General features: G+C 51.9%; 1 protein-coding gene across 1 annotated transcript in view; it reads right to left on the bottom strand.

Moving 5' to 3' along the window:
• Positions 1 to 16177, bottom strand: part of PRRC2B (proline rich coiled-coil 2B) — an 84464-nt gene that overhangs the window by 52866 nt on the left and 15421 nt on the right. The window contains exons 2-3 of the mRNA XM_040632091.1: positions 3577 to 3746; positions 2639 to 2816 (exon numbers count right to left, since the gene is read on the bottom strand). Coding sequence (XP_040488025.1) covers positions 2639 to 2816; positions 3577 to 3691 — 293 coding nt within the window. The 5' untranslated portion in view covers positions 3692 to 3746. The remainder of the gene's footprint in view (positions 1 to 2638; positions 2817 to 3576; positions 3747 to 16177) is intronic.

The following is a 16177-nucleotide window of genomic DNA, read 5'->3' as shown; positions in this document are numbered from 1 at the left end:
GCTGATGGCTTCGAGATGTGATTTTTCTCTTGGCTTATAAAAGAAATATGTGCCCAGAGTAAAAATAAATTTATAAATATATATAACACAGAATTTGTCACGATCTCGTCCTCCAGAGAGAAACGCCAAGCAGATTTTGCTATATATGTTAACATAGTATTTTTTTAACATGAGTGGGATAACACCACACATATAATTCGTAACTTGTTTTGTACTTAACGTATCTAACGTGCTTTTGGGACAGCACACGGATCTACCTCTTTGTTTTAGAGACACCGTACAACTGGATGGGTCCCAATCCTCAATTGTTTCTCCCATTATTGGCAAAACTGCAATGAGCACTTTTTTATACATGTCTTTGTGCACTTTCGTGTTATTCAGTAATCTAAGTTCTTAGACGTGGAGCTGCTGGTTTTGAAGTTTACAAGGTATGGCCCAAGTGCCCTCCAAAGACGACCCTGTCAGCTGATCCGCACTCCACAAGCAACAAGAGGCTGTGAGGAAGACATCTGCTCGGCAGAGCCTTCCGGTCACTTATTCCGTCCAACAAGACCCGAGGAGGGGAGCAGTCTGCTCGGCCAGTCTCCCCCAATGCCAGGGGCTCACCAGTAAGCTGAAGCCAAACGCTACACACACACACACACACGCACACACACACGCGTGCTTCCAGGGTTGACATGACCCAAGGAACCCAGCGTGCAGCCTTACTACAAAATGAAGGCCACTGATCTCCTCTCACTTCACCTTCTACCTACAACAGAAGCTTCTAGAAGCTTCTAGACAGTGACATTTTTGTGTTCTCCAAACTTAAGCATGGAGTCCCAGCAGTGGTGGCCCTCACCCCGTCACCTCCCTGATACCCCAAGGAAGGACGTGGCCCGGTGGAACAGAGGACCAGCATCTGGGGTCCGCTGCCTCATCCGGTGCTCCGTCTCGACCTTCCCCTGGCTGACTGCTTCAGCACAACCGGTCTCATTCAGATCCCCTGGCCCTTTCTGGGCCAATGACAGCAGGACCCCACATAAGGAGGGAGGGAGGACTTGTCCTCTCTCTCTGGAACTTCTGGTGGCAGAGGCATTTCAACGCTTGCGGTGAGATAAATGCACAACACATCCGCGTCATTACTGAGTCTGTAGCATCTACCGTCTGAGCAGAATGACGACAACGGCACCTGACCGGTGTCAGCTCGTCTACTTCCTACAACCACCCAGGTATTACAGCTACTTCCCAGGAGCTCACAAATCGAACAGTTCTCCGGGTTCCAGAAAACTAGTAGGAAGTAGCCTGGCTGATCCTCAAAGTCAAGCCTTACCATCAACCTGCATGACCCTGTAGAAACAAACTGTTAGGAAATTTTTAAGAACAGCTTTTCAGACTCTATTTTGGTTATGACTCCCTTATGCTCATCTGACTGCATTATGCGCTCACTCTACATCCTGTCTGAAGTAACTGCAGGAAAGTTATACAGAAGCCGCCACGGCCGGGCCGCTCAGCCGGTTAAGCATCCAACTCTTGGATCTCAAGGTCGTGAGATCGAGCCCTGCGTCTGGCTCTGCGCTGAGCATGGAGCCTGCTTAAGAGTCTCTCTCTCCCTCTGCCTCTCCTCCCCCCCCCAGCCTACAGAATAGCTGCCATGGCCATTTCCAGTGAGAGAAAAGGACACGGGTTGGCAGGCTGCACTCTAGGTCACTTTTACTCTCTGGATCCCGAGAAGAGATCGAGGGCAGGAAGACGCATGAGACCAGACTGTGCTGTTCTCACTCCCCGGCTGGCAAACCCTAGCAGCATGTCCTGCCACCCACAGCCTTAGCAAGGTCCTGTCCCTCTCTGGTCCCCTCCCAGTACAAATCCCAAATCCCCTCTCCTGGCCACCCCGATGGCTGGCTAGCGCCCAGCAGAGGAGACTCGCAGTGGAAGGAGAGGAACACAGGCTCGGGTGGGAGGGAAGGGCCCAGGTTACGTGCCTGGGGCAGAGTTGGAACCCGCCCCACCGCGCAACGGCAGCCACAACAGTTGCTCTGTTGCCCTAATGAAGGTTTTTGTGCCAGGCCCTGGGCCTCCTAAGGCTCCTGTAAGTGCTGTGCTGGCAGTGGTGTGGGCCTACAGGGAGGCTGCATACCAACCCTGAATAATGAGGATTCTGGATTGTTCTCCTTCATAACTGGGTCTGTTTGGAGCAACTAACTGCAGCAGTCTTTGTGGCAAGCTGCTGGCCCTGAAGCTGGGAAGACGGCCTCCTCCTCACCCCAGAACCAGCACAAAAGGACTACCACCAGAATGGAGCGTTCGAGCACCTGCCCTGTCCACAGCGGCCCTTACTGGCTCAGGAACCGGCACCGAGGCATTGCATAAGCGCCTCTGGGGTGATGAGGCCCTTCCTAACAAGGCACAGGGGACACTGGTCACCGGGGACGAGGCAGCCCACAGAAGCCCTGCTGCATCAGCTCCAGAAGCTAGGAAAAACGAAGGCAGGGAGCGAGAAACCACCAAGCAGCAGGAGTCGGGGCCAGAAGCCTCCTCCGGGATCGCCCCACTTCTCCAGCTCTGCCACCGCCTTCTATGGAAGGAAAGGGGGCCACGGCGCTCCGTGAGGCTCGGGCTTCCTGCCCACACCTGCCCCCCCCCACCCTGCTCTCACCTCTTTGGGTCTTGCTGATCCTGCTTGTTTGCCCATCCCGTTCCGTCCTTGGGAACTATAGCGATGTTGGGGTCGTTTCCTCTGTTCTCAGACTTCAAGCTTGGCAGGTTCGCCGGTGGTGGCATGCGCCGGGCTGTGGCAACTTTCCCGAGACTCTGTAAGCCATGTCTAGGAATAACTGCGGGGGGGTGGACACAAACACGTCTCAGGAGCCAAGAGGCCGGTCACTCAACTGCTCTTTCAAGTTCTAAGCGATGATGACAGGCAAACAGACGCGATCGGCAGCCTGCGCGCAAACACACCAAGCAGTCGGGAAGCTGCTGCGGCCGCTTGTAAAGCCCTCCGCCGCTGCCTCGGAGCCACGGCAGCGGCTGACGTCTGCGCCGGGGCTTCCATTTTACTAGCGGGCAGGTGCAGGGAGTTTATGCCATGGGCAGGGAGCCAGGCCCAGAAACCTCCGCCCCCCACGGTAACCGCCTCTCCGCAAGCCGAGGAGGCTCCGGCCTCAGGACACAAGGGAGAGCCTCCGCCTACCCCAGGCCGGACCTGAGGAGGGTCCTCCACATTCCCCAAATCCTCCCGGGGTGTGGACAGTGTCTTCCCACCAAGTTCCAGAATGTCAGAACCACGAAGCCTGAAATGGTAACTAATGCAAATGAAATTCTAGTCTACCCATGGGGGGAACCGATCCCCGCTTCCAGGAGATAAGACAGAGGAGGACACAATCCCATGGAGGCAGAGTCAGGATATCCAGGCTCTGAAACCAGACACCAAACAGGAGCAGGGGGGCGATTCTGTGTCCCCAGATCTGCCAGGGGACCACTCCACGCCCAGAAGGCAGTGTGACCAGGCGGGGACTCCGGGTCTTTACCAACTCCTGACCTGGGGTTTCTCACCTAAGGGAAAGCACAGAGAACTGGCCTCACCCGGGTTCTTACCTGAGGATCTGACCGCGTCTACTGATTTTCCTTTATACTTATCAAACAGGCTGAGAGTCGAGTACTTGCTTTTCCCATCCTTGCCCTTGGTTATTTGCCCCAAACGATCGGACATTGCGATGAAATGTCATCTAGTAAGGAAATTTTTCTCGGCACCGCTCCCGATCTGCCTTTGAAATGTTTAAAAAAAAAAAAGAGCGTTAATCCACCCGAATCCCTCAGGGGACTGAATTCTTCAGGGATCACGGATCTCCTTGAAGACCTGAAGAAAGCCTTGGATTCTGTCCCTAGAAAAACGCCCTTACCACACACAGGCAGCTTTGCTCACATTTAAAGAGCATTTTGTTGTCAGTACCTCCCCCACTTCAGGGTGAGAAGGCCCATTCCGTCTGAACCGACCAGAGTCTACTGCTCACCAGCGACACTGAAACGCAAACCTGTCCACACGAGTCCACTCGCCAAGGCAGGGACAGCTCTTCGAGACGGAAACATACATGCCCGTCACCGGCACACCCGCGTAACCTCAGAGCTCAGGCAGAGTATAGGGGAGGTTCACAGCCTGCTTACGGAAGACTGTTCACTTCAAGGATGAGCAAAACCAAATCAAAGGGAAGCAACCAAAATCAGGAAGTCTTCAGAACAGCCGGGTGTGAGCCCATCTCCAACCAAAGAACCAGCATCCAGAGAAAAAGCCTCTGCTCGGGCAACACAAGCAGGGCTCTCTGGGGGTGCAGACGCAGAAGGAGCAGCAGCACCCCCAGGGAGAGACCACGCGGGGGAGGCCTGTACCGGCTCCACTGCCCCCTCCACCTAGACAATCTTTACATGACCAAGAAGGCAGCTCCTCCTCCCTGCCACTTCCCAATTTCCTCCGGGCTTCTCCAAGTCTACTAGCATGTTACTCATTCACTCAAATACTGACATGGTAGGGAACTCACCCGGGGACTGAGAGCTTCCATGTCTTTGAGCCTCTACTCAAGAGGTTCTTGGCTATAGTTTCTAAAACTTGATTACGAAAAATAAACTTGTAAAAGCGACCATTACCTCCCACTGGAATTCATGTACGGGGAAGAAAGCTAAAGCACGCACCCAGACATACTGCTAGCAGGTACGGCAGAGGCAACTGCAAACACATCCGCTGATAATAAAAGGCGCCTGGTGGCCACAGCCGCAGGGAGGTTCGCTGTACCCTATTCTGAAGCCACGCACGCCGGAAGGAACACCCTCAGTGCTGGCAAAGCATCGCGCACCCCCAGGGAGGACTTTTATTATGATCCAAGACTTCATATAAAGCACAGGGAGCAAAGATCAATTACAGCCTGAGGCCAAAAAAAGTGTAACGGCAGACAGTGACATCACATACCCCCAGGCTCCCGGAGCCTGGCACCGGCCGAAGGCGAACCGAGCTGGTTCTCATACGAAACTGGGTACGTCCCTCCTTTCATTCATCTGATAAATCTTGAAAATGAATGAAAGCTGTAGGAGGGTCAGCCTCAATGAAGGCTCAAACCACAAACGCTCCAAGGGCTCACAGCTCCCAAGCCGAGGGCCAGAGCCTCCCCTAGAGCGTCTGCCTCACGGGCCAGCTCCGAAGAATGACCAGGGATGGAAACTCGCCCCAAGTGTCCGAATCCTGATTTTGGCGCCCTGGGATTCCATGACACACTCCTTTATCTTTAAATCTCCCTCCCTGAAGCCGGCTCCAGTGAGTTTCTGCTCCCCGCCCAACAGTGTACCTAATAACAGCATTCTTCCCCCACACTGGGCGGTAAGCCCCTCAGGGCAGGAGCTGGGTTTTATTTTCAGAATAACTGGTATTTAACAGGACCTCAAATGTAAATCAACTTGAAATTCTCCATTAGGATTGGATGAGATCTAACTTTTAGACACTTCTATCAAATCAAAAGAGCATTCAGAGAGGAACATGAAACATCCCCCCCCAACCTATTAGCAGAAGCCCTTGAGATTGTCACCAAGGTGATGGGGGAAAGGAGCCCCTGCCTCACAGAGCTTACAGTCTACAACAGAGGGTAGCAAACACTGGTCAGCATCCTAGCCAATGGCCTGTTTTTTATAAGCCCTCAAACTAAGAATGATTTTTTTTAAATCATTTTTCACATTTGTTTTAAAAAACAAAGAATTTGTGAGACCCTATGTGGCCCGCAATGCCCCAAGCAGACAAAGTTTGCTCACCCTGGGTCTAGACGCAAGTCCTGAAAAAGCCCTTTCAAAGGCCTCCAGGCGGGCAATGGCTGGGCAGCCCGGGGAGAGGCCCTACAGCTCGAGCAGGGGTGGGCCCAAAAACCGGGGAGGGCCCAGGCAGAGCAGATTACTCCACGGACTATGATCCAGACACTTGCGGACTTGTCTACTTGGCTCTCTTTACAAACTCGTGTAGCAGGCCGCATAACCAAGAAGTTCACACCCTAATTTCCGGAAACTGCGACTTCCTTACCTTACGGCAAAACGGATTCTGGAGATGTGATTAACAGAAGGATCTCGAGATAGGGAGATGATCCTGGATTACGTGGGCAGGCCCCCAGAAGGGGGAGCAGGAGGGCGGGGAGAGTCAGAAAGCTGTGGCGTCGGGAGCTAAGGCTGGGGCACTCTCTGAGGATGGGAGGGGCTGCAGCAAGAGCTGCAGGATTCTCCCCCTGGAGCCTCCAGAAGGAGCCAGCCCCGCCCACACCGGGACTGCATGTAGCCCAGGAAGACTCACTTCACACTTCGGACCTCTAAAACTGTAGGACGATACATCTATACTGTTTGGGTTTTTTTTTTAAGATTTTATCTGAGAGAGAACACACACTTACGTGCGTGTGAGCGTGAGGAGGGTTGGCAGAGGGAGAGGGAGAAGCAGGCTCCTTGCTGAGCAAGGAGCCCGACTTGGGGCTGGATCCCAGGACCCTGAGAGCGGGGCCTAAGCCAAAGGCAGGTGCTTTACCAACTGAACCACCCAGGTGCCCCTACATTTGCATTGTTTTAAGCCACTGGATTTATGGTAATTGGTTATGACAATAGAAAATACACTCATTCATTCAAAGGCTTTATTTTTTTAAGATTTTGTTTCTTTATTTGACAGAGAGAAAGCAGGGATAGCGGGAGAAGGAGAAGCAGGCTCCCTGCTGAGTAGGGAGCCCGATGCGGGGCTCCATCCCAGGACCCTGGGATCATAACCTGAGCCGAAGGCAGATGCTTAACCAACTGAGCGCCCCTCATTCCACAGGCTTTTATCAGGCACTACCATGTGCCCGGCACCGAGCTGGGCCCTGGGACGCAGCAGAGGCCAGGCTGGACCCACCCCTCCGTATGTCCAGTCCAAAGAGATGACTCAACCCACCCATGATCACAGGGCTAATTAATAAGAAACCTGTTCCAGAATTTTTTGCTTCAGTACAATGATGAAAAAATGGTGCATCGCAGCTATCCCTCCGCTGTCCCTGACACCAGAGCTCTCAAATGACCGGTGACCCTACAAACATTTCTGAACAAAATCAGTGGTGCCTCCTTTCCGGCCACACACCTCGCAGAACTACAGACTTAGCATTGTTAATTTAAATTCATCTAACTACAGTGTTCCTTCCTAAATTAAAAACCAAATGACAAAGGCGAGGGAAGGAAAAATTATTTACCAGCCATTCTGGACTATCCAACTTCCACATGAAATCCTAACGTGCTTGACTTCCACACATCAAATGTCTTTTAATTCTGAGACTTGACCAGAAAATACCTGTTTCCACAGACAGTGCTAAACAGTCTTCTTAAATTCTGTTGGTTCACTACTACAAACAGAGCTTTGATTCTGCACTGCCCGGGCCTGTAGGCAGAGGTGACGGTGACCACAGATAGCTCTCCTGGGTCTTCCTGGTGACAACACCCTCCTAAGAACTAACCAGTCCCCACCCCCACCCCTAGGAAGCACTAGGAGACCAGAAGCCTGACCACACCTCCAGTCCTGGCACCCCTGAAAAAAAATGAAGAAAAATCCCAGGCAAACAAGATCCATTCTCCTGGGAACTCCGAATTGTGTCTAGGATTGTTAGTTGGTCTACAGCTGTTGCTTGTTCAGGTGAAATGCTTCCCACCCCTGGCAACCAGCGCACCTCGGGGAAGCCAGGGCAGGGCACACACTGGATTAACGCCTGCATTAAACCTGTACGCGCACTTTTTTGAAGTGCCCCCTCCTCCTGCTTTTTCACCAAGTTTTGCACCTGTTGACACATTACTGGCCTCCCTTGCCCTCAGTTTCCCTGTTTACAGAATTGAGGGGCCAAGATTTCCCAAGTCCCAGCCGGTTCTAAAAATCAAGCACATCAGTGTCGATACCCCACAGCCACAGAATTACAAATGACTTATTGTCAAAGTGGCCGTCTCTTATCGCACATCCGGTACTGGATTCTATATTCCTACCTAAAGCTGGGATGCTAACAGGCAAAGCGTGGAGCCACCGTTGCTGTGGAAACAGCATCTGTGGGGGAGGGGCCACATCCGTTTCATTTTCATGCTTGGCGATCAGACCGCAGAGAGGGAGGTTCTCCCAGCCCCAAGGTCCCCGCAGGATGGGAGTGCACCAGTGATTGTCACCCTAAGAAGAATATGCATCAGAACCCTAGACGGCCCACGGAGCATAAACTATTCACTGCCCGGCCCTCCACAAAATAAGATTACAGACACTGGCCTTAAAGCAGAGTTCTTTTTTTTTTAAAAAAAGATTTTATTTATTTATTTGACAGAGATAGAGACAGCCAGCGAGAGAGGGAACACAAGCAGGGGGAGTGGAAGAGGAAGAAGCAGGCTCCCAGCAGAAGAGCCTGATGGGGGGCTCGATCCCAGAACGCTGGGATCACGCCCTGAGCAGAAGGCAGACGCTTAACAACTGAGCCACCCAGGTGCCCCTTAGAGCATAATTTCTCTCATGAAGCCAGATTTCACTGGACACATGTGTAATCACTCGGGTCTCCCCAGTCGGAGGCACCCCCAGTAAAGCGGCAGCATACTTGGGGCCTAGCCCAGCCCCACCCCCATCTGGCTACTCTGCTTGCCCCTTGGTTGTCACAGACATCAGGCCAGGAGCACTCACTGTTAGTAGGAGTTTGACCAGCTCACAGGTGTCTGCTGAATTTCTACACACACACACACACACACACACACACACACACACACACGATGTCCGACTGGTCTCATCAGATGGCAGAAAAGTGCAGGCAAATATCCGGGTGTGAATCATGAAGCCGGACAAGACGAGAGAACACGTTTCTCGGTGGGTCAGAGGCATGTTCACGCAAGCCTGACTCACGCCTGCATCTGCGGGACAAGAACCGGCAGAGGCACACCAGCTCCTTGCAGACGGGCACAGACTGAGCTTGGCTTGTAGCCACGGCTTTCTCTCCCTTTGGTAGGTACCAGAATTATTTTTTTTCCCAAATAAAATCTAATTTGGATCCTCAGTATCACATATATAACAGATACGAGCCCAGGCTGCCGCGCCAGGAGGGGTCCTGCCTGCCCCCCACCCCCTACATGGTAACCCGGCTCTTTCCCACAGCAGCCACTCTGAGGCACGCCAGGGAAGCATAACAGCGGGCCTGGCGCACTTTGAAAAGGGCTGGCCTACACGAAAATATCACCATTAGGCAGAAGAAAAAGGGGCCTAAAATCCACGGGAAGATAGCTCTGAGTTAGGGAGAAAAGGACACTTAAAAGCAGATGCCGGTCTGCATATTCTGCAAGTCAGCTAAAGTGGTGCTGAGAGGCCCAGCATTTGCTGGAACAAAAACAACCAGAAAGATTGGCCCACAGAGGCAACTTAATACCCAAGCCCCGCCTCTGCAGACAGTAGTCCCACCTGTCACACAGGTTCCCCAGCCTGCCTGTCAGCTGCCTGCCAGAGGGATAACGTCCCTGCACTCCGTCTTATCAAAAGCCATTTCGGGGGACAGGGTTAATTTCACTCTGCTTGGCTATGAGCCAGTGCCAGACGCCCACCTGGCCAGGTGATCCGGGCCGGCCTGTAAATCACCAGGGACCCACTGCAGCCATACATCGGCTCCTGAGAGCCAGGCACCCTGCTGAGCACCCACGTGCCCTCACTTCTGGAAGGTACTACTGCCACCAGCCTGCTTTACGGAGGACACTAAAGTGTAGTCCGGACAGAGAAGTAAATTGTCCAAGGTCACAAGACTACAAGACTTCGACCCTCAGGACCTGGAGACATCACCAGTACTGAAGAAGGACCTACCGCGTGCTCCAGCTCCGGCCCTGCTCTCCCTGCGCGCACACGACGACTGGGCGAAGACTCCTGATCAGCTAGAACAGTGAGCTCAGTGCACGTGCCACGACAGGGAGGCACAAGCAGGCGCCCCAACCCACGGGTGGGTGGGGGGAGGCGAAGGCGGTCTGTCTCCCAACAGAAGGAACGGAAAGATCCCACTGTGACACAAAAAAGCACGATCCAACAGGAATGGAAGACTGAGAGCAGGCTGGACAAACACCTGAGAAAACCACCAGAGGGGCCAGAAAGGACATGGTCATTAGTCAGCATACTCGTCAAGTCTCAGTCAAACGTGAAGAACCATCGCCACAAAATCCAGGTATGAGATTAATACATAATTCCACCCTTTGCCAACATGCCAACGACTGGCAAAAAAGAACTTTGACTTAAGGGGGGCATCACACCCCCGACTTCAAATCCTCAAACGCTTACTGACCGTTACGTGTGTGCCTAGGATGCGGCGTCGACAGAGACTCCATCCCTGTCCCCAGAACACGACGTTTACTGTGAAAGGACAGATAGTGTGTGTGGCTTTGCAGGCCGCAGACCCCACCTCAGCTACTCAACTGACCAAGTCTGCCACTGCAGCTCAGAAGCAATCAGACAACACAAACAAAAGGTCGAGCTGTGTTCCAATAAAACTTCATTTTGGGGCTGCGGTTTGCTGACCCCTGGTCTAAAGGAAAATAATGTGTTACAGGAAGGTGAATTCAGGTAAAAGAGCTTCACATACACATCAGGATGGAGCAGGAGCTGGGGACAGAAGTGGGGGGACTGGGGGTGGGGAATCCTAGCTGGGTTTCGCAGGGGAACTCCTGCTGCCTCCCTCAGCAGCAACTCAGGCCAAACATTCCGCACACCTCCAGCTTTCAGAGGCTCCCCACAGGGCAGCAGTCAGAGAAGCGGGGACTCAGACTTCTGCATCCCCTGGCTGGAAGGGGCCCCTGGCTGGGAGGGGCCCCCAGCTGTGAGGGGCAGGTCGTCTGCAAAGCTGGGGCCTGGGCTCTTTGGGGCACAATGCTGTCCTTCCACTAGCAGCCACCCAGCCTCGAGGCTTCTGCTGGAAAGCCATGAGCGGTGCCTGCAGACTACAGCACAAACCTCTCTAAGAGCAAGCCGCTTGAAAATAAAGGCAAGGCAACAACATCGAGATGAAAACGGGGTTTCTGGTCCCCATGCTTGTTAGCCACCACCAGAAAAGAGCCCCGACCATCCCCAGACAGCATGTTCAGGAAGCGGCAGAAATGAAAAATAAGAAACAAGGCATGTGCTGCAGGGCCCAAAGCACTCGCCCAGTCCACTCTTCTGCACACTTGGGTTTGTAAGCCCCATCCTTGACTCCCTGGACCACACACAGCTCTTCTGGACTGGCCCTTGCACCCCCCTCCACCAGGGCCCAACCAGATCAGAAGCCCCTGCTATCACACCTTTATCGGGATCCCACTGTGCCATGGACAAGCCCAAACCTCCAGCCCAACATACTGGACGCAAACAGCCCCCCAGTCTCATCCCCACCCCCACCAGCATCAGCTCTCCAAAGCACCGAGTTTGCATCTCGCCTCCCCCCCGCCCCCGACCCCGCCGGCTGTGACTTTAAGCCTGTTTCCTCGTGGATTAAATAGAGATGAAAATACTGTTACCCACCTCCCAGGTCTGACGTAAGGAATAAATGAGAGAAGGAACACAACACACGTGACCCAGTGCTTGTCTGCCCTTAGAAGGTTCTCGGCCAAGGGCAGCTGTCACACTGGCTCCACACAGCTCATCTCTCGGCCGCCCGGCCCCACCATCAGCCTGGCGCACAGCATTCATTCCTCGGATGACTGTGCAAGTGGTGAAGCCTCCCTCCTCCCCACCTCTGGGCTCCCACCTGTGTGTCCAGCTCCTGCTGTGACCTCCAGACCTGTCCCCCTCTGGTGCATCACAGCCGAAGGGCCCCGATGCAGAGTGCAGGCCTCTAAAACCACCATGAGAAACCAGAGAAATGGTTAGGATCTGCTGGTGGATCCTGTTATAAATTCTCAAGACAGAGACACACTTTCACTCGCAGGAAACCCTCCTGAGATAAACACGCCACTGCGGCTCCATCTTAAACAAGACGAAACTGCCCCAGCGTCAAGGGTTCCCACTTCAGGGCGGCAGCTTGCGTACCTGGCGCCACTGCACACCCGCATTACGAAAGATGCTTCAAGGAGCGGGTCATCCTCGCCCCACTCATTTGTTTATCCGTAACATTCTTCAGTAACAAAAAGGATATATGCTTGATAGAAGCTTTTAAAAATACAGAAAGTTATCACGGTCAACCAGCTCCTGCTCCACGGGCCGGCCTCCCCTTCATCAGCACAAGTCCCTACACTCGGGGCCACCTGCCTCCTGCTCCTCTGTTCTACTCTGCTTTTGTTTCCCAGTTCAAACGAGTTCGGCAACGAAGGTCATCAATCACTGTTAACTACATTCTAAACCGATTTGCTATTTGGTTAAGCAAATTATAAAAATGATTTTAAGGGAAGCTTCCAGAGGACAGCTGACAGGCCAAGCACAGGCACGGGGAAGAGTCCCAGCAGTGATTTTGTTTACACCCAAAGCCTTCCCGTAGGAAGGACGTCACTGTAGAGGCTAGAAGCTGGGCTGGAAGAGGGAGGACGGATGGGCAGGAAGTGTCTGTCTCTCGCCCATTCCTTCCCCCTACCCAAAGCCTGTGCCCTCACAGATCCACTGCTCTAAGCACACAGGAGGGTGGAGGGACAGAGACTGGGTCTACAACTGCCCAGCAGCGGCCACCGCTAACTGCATAAACTCACAGCTGCCCCAGACCGACGGAGGGGCTCCTGCAGACTGTGCTCTCTACGCACACAGAAGGAACCACGCTGAGTCCAAGGGCCAGCTCAGCCACTTCTGTTTGTGCTTCTCCACACGGGGACAGAAAGTCAGCTCTGGCAGGTTGCTGGAGGACCAGAAACGACGGTCACAAGGTGTGATACAAACAGCCCTTGCTGAGTACTCGCGGCACCAGACGACTTCCCTGCCACACTCCTCCCAGCGCCCAGCCTCCCTCTGCAGCCCTGGAAGCTTCCGGCTCCACACCTTCTCAAGAGTGGGGGGGGGAGGAGAGAGTTCACTCCCTGTATATGCAAGGAGGTGGCGACAAATAACCAGACATCCCAACCTGACCTTTCTCCCGGGCCCTGCAACACTCTGCAGCCACTGTAACAAATAGTAGCACTCAATGTTTGACACAGAAAGACAACCACTGAGGATTGGGGGGGGGGGGGTGCACAGCAGCAGAGCCCTGTAACTGACAAATACACACACCTACTATTCAAACACGTGCACATAAATATGCCTGTATATCTACCCGGATATGCACACATACCCCTGAATTCAATCCCATTTGATTCAAGAGACACTATTTAGAATACAGGAAGGTAGGTTCCGGTAAATACTGCAAAAAAGACTACAGGCATTTATAGCTCACCCTTCCAAAATCCCCTAAAATGAAAATAAACAACAAAGGGCGCCCAAAGGTCAGGGCCGATTTTGGCCGACAAGGAACAGACAGGAGTGGGAACAGATCTCACAGAGTGCAGGATCCTACAAACAGGACTGCTGGGCACTAGAGAGAGCTCAGGAGGCCCCGAGAGGTGGTGGGCACCTGGGGGCAGGGGATGGGGGGGGGGGATTTAAAGGTGGGAGAGCTTCTTGAAAGCCTCGCCCCCTCTGGATAAATTAAACAAGTATAAACTTGAAAAACCAAGATCAAAGAGGATATGGGTGAGGAAAAGAACTTAAAACAACAAAAACAAAACAAAACAACAAAAACCAAGCTTGGTGAAAACCTGAGTGGCAAATCCTGGGCGCCTCAGCCCCCTCTGCTGTCAGCATCACTGCGGAGCGGCGGACAAACATATTCCAAACATGTTCAGTCCCTCTCTCCGTGCCCCTGGCAAAGACGAAGGCGTCTTCTCTTGAAAACCAACAGACACAAACACCCGGGGCTCAAGGAAAGCAGGCCCACGCCTCCCACCAGCTCCCCTACAGGGAAGAGCTCCCCCACTGCCCCACCCACTCCGGACCCAGTCAGCTGTGTGCACCCAAGACGGCGGACACTGGAGAGGCCTCAGCGAAAAGGCAGATACCAAATACACAGACAAACAAAAGAACCTGGAAGAAACGGACAGCGCCAGGAACCAAAGATTAAAAAACAGAAAGTAATGGGGTGTCGGTGGCATCTGCCTTCGGCTCAGGTCATGATCCCAGGGTCCTGGGATTGAGCCCTGCATCGGGCTCCCTGCTCACCAGGGAAGCCTGCTTCTCCCTCTCTCACTCCCCCTGCTTGTGTTCCCTCTCTGGCTCTCGGTGTCTCTCTGTCAAATAAATAAATAAAATCTTTAAAAAAAAAAAGTAACATAAAAATAGTATTCTCAGAAAACGAAAAGATACTATATCCACGTAACAGGAACGGGATTTTTTTTTTCTTAAGCGGCAATCAGAAAAAGCCCAAGAAGTATTAAATATATGACAGGCCAAACCCCATTACCTTACGTTAATCATCAGACAAATCTCAACAGAGAGACATTCTAGAAAATACAGGGCCAGTACTCCTCAAAACTGTCAAGGTCATCAGAAACAAGGAAAATCCGGTAACTCGGTCTGGAGGAAACCAGGCATAAGGACAACTAAATGTGTGATCTTGGAACAGAAAAAAACACATAAGGTAAAAAACTAACAAAACCTGAATAAAGTATAGAGTTCAATTAACAACAATGTATCAGTGTTGGTTAATTAGTCAGGACAAAGTACCATACTAACATTAGAACTTTATAACAGGGAGAAACCAGCAGCATGGTATACAGAAACTAAAACTTCTGTAAATCTAAACTATTCTAAACTTGTTTTTTTTAATTTAAATTTCAACAGAAGAAATGAAAGATAAAGTCAAGGAACTCTCAGAAAAAAATAGCAAGAAGGTGACTGCTGGTCTTCCCCCCACCCCAAAATTAAAGGATGAACCCAGGAGTCCAAATTTAACTAGGACTGATGGAAACATAGGGTTTCCCAGGAAAAAAAACGGGAAAATAATTTATCAAATGAAAAAAACATGAAAAATCCCCAGAGTTGAGTGCCCAGGATTGCAAGGGCCTACCTAGTGCTCAGAATAATGGAAACAAAAAGGTCAAAGTATATTAGGGATAAAGAGAAGAACCCAAAAGCTTATGAAAGTGCCCCAACCACCCACCAAAAAAAAGAAAAAAAAAAATCCCAGGGAGGAACAAGCAAAATGGCAATGAAGTCTCTTAAGAGCAACGAGGCGCTTCTGCACTTCCCACCAACATCATTCCCCTCCCTGGAAAATGATTTTCAACCTAGAATCTAATACTCAGCTGACCAAGTCAAGCGTGGGGATAGAAAAAGACACTTTCAGACTCACACTAGGGCTCAAAACCTACACCTCCTGGAAAAGCTGAAGAGGAACACACTCTAACGAGAGAGCAAACGTCACAGCAGCGAATTCTCCCTTCCTCCTTCCCGGAGGAAGTGATCTCCTCCTTCCCCAGCTGCCCCACCCCCGGCCGGGGGGAGGACCAAGCTCCGTTCCCGGGCGGTCCGGTCTGTCGGCTCAGCCAGGCTACGTGACTCACCAGGACAAATGAGATGCCTCGTTCCTTCATGACAGCAAGGCACACGGACCACCCAACTGGAAACCTCCCCCCTCTGGACTTCCACGCACCTGGGGCAATAACTTCCTCATTGTTTACGGCAGCTTACGATAGTTGCGGTCACTTGATGCTCCAATCACCCAACTGAAACACGCGTGGGATCCAGGAAACAAGGGATCCAACAGAGGGACAAAGCCCCAGAAATGCCAACCAAAGGAAGCCCAAGATGGTCGCTGCACATCAGGCAGGGGAGCACCTGTCCTCATGAGAGCGGGACGGGGCTCCAGGGGTAAACAGACTCAGATTATCTAACGTACCGGGACAGTTAGAAAATAGCATTTGTTGCATTTTATTGGCGCATCTGTAAAAAGGAGAAGATACAAGTTTTAATGTCATTCAATTTATCAATTTACCTATTTTGCTAGTGCTTTCTGTGTCCCACTTAAGGAATTTCGTTTTCTCCCAGATCGTAAAGATACTCTGTTTTCTTCTAGAAGCTTTACTCCCTCATCTTTCATGGTTAGCTCTATCATCTATGTAAATCGTGATTTGAGGCATAAGACTCATTGTCCCAGTGCCTTTTCTGAAAAGGCCACCTTTTCTCTTCGTCTTATGGCCCCTATGTCATAAACTGACTACTTCTGTGGTCTGTTGCAAAGTCTCTGTTCTGTTC

This window comes from Ursus maritimus, unplaced genomic scaffold (genome assembly GCF_017311325.1).
Source record: "Ursus maritimus isolate PB19 unplaced genomic scaffold, ASM1731132v1 scaffold_17, whole genome shotgun sequence".
In the NCBI taxonomy this organism is placed as follows: Eukaryota; Metazoa; Chordata; class Mammalia; order Carnivora; family Ursidae; genus Ursus; species Ursus maritimus.
The sequence above is the reverse complement of the archived record's forward strand: the minus strand, read 5'-3'. Positions and strand labels throughout refer to the sequence as shown.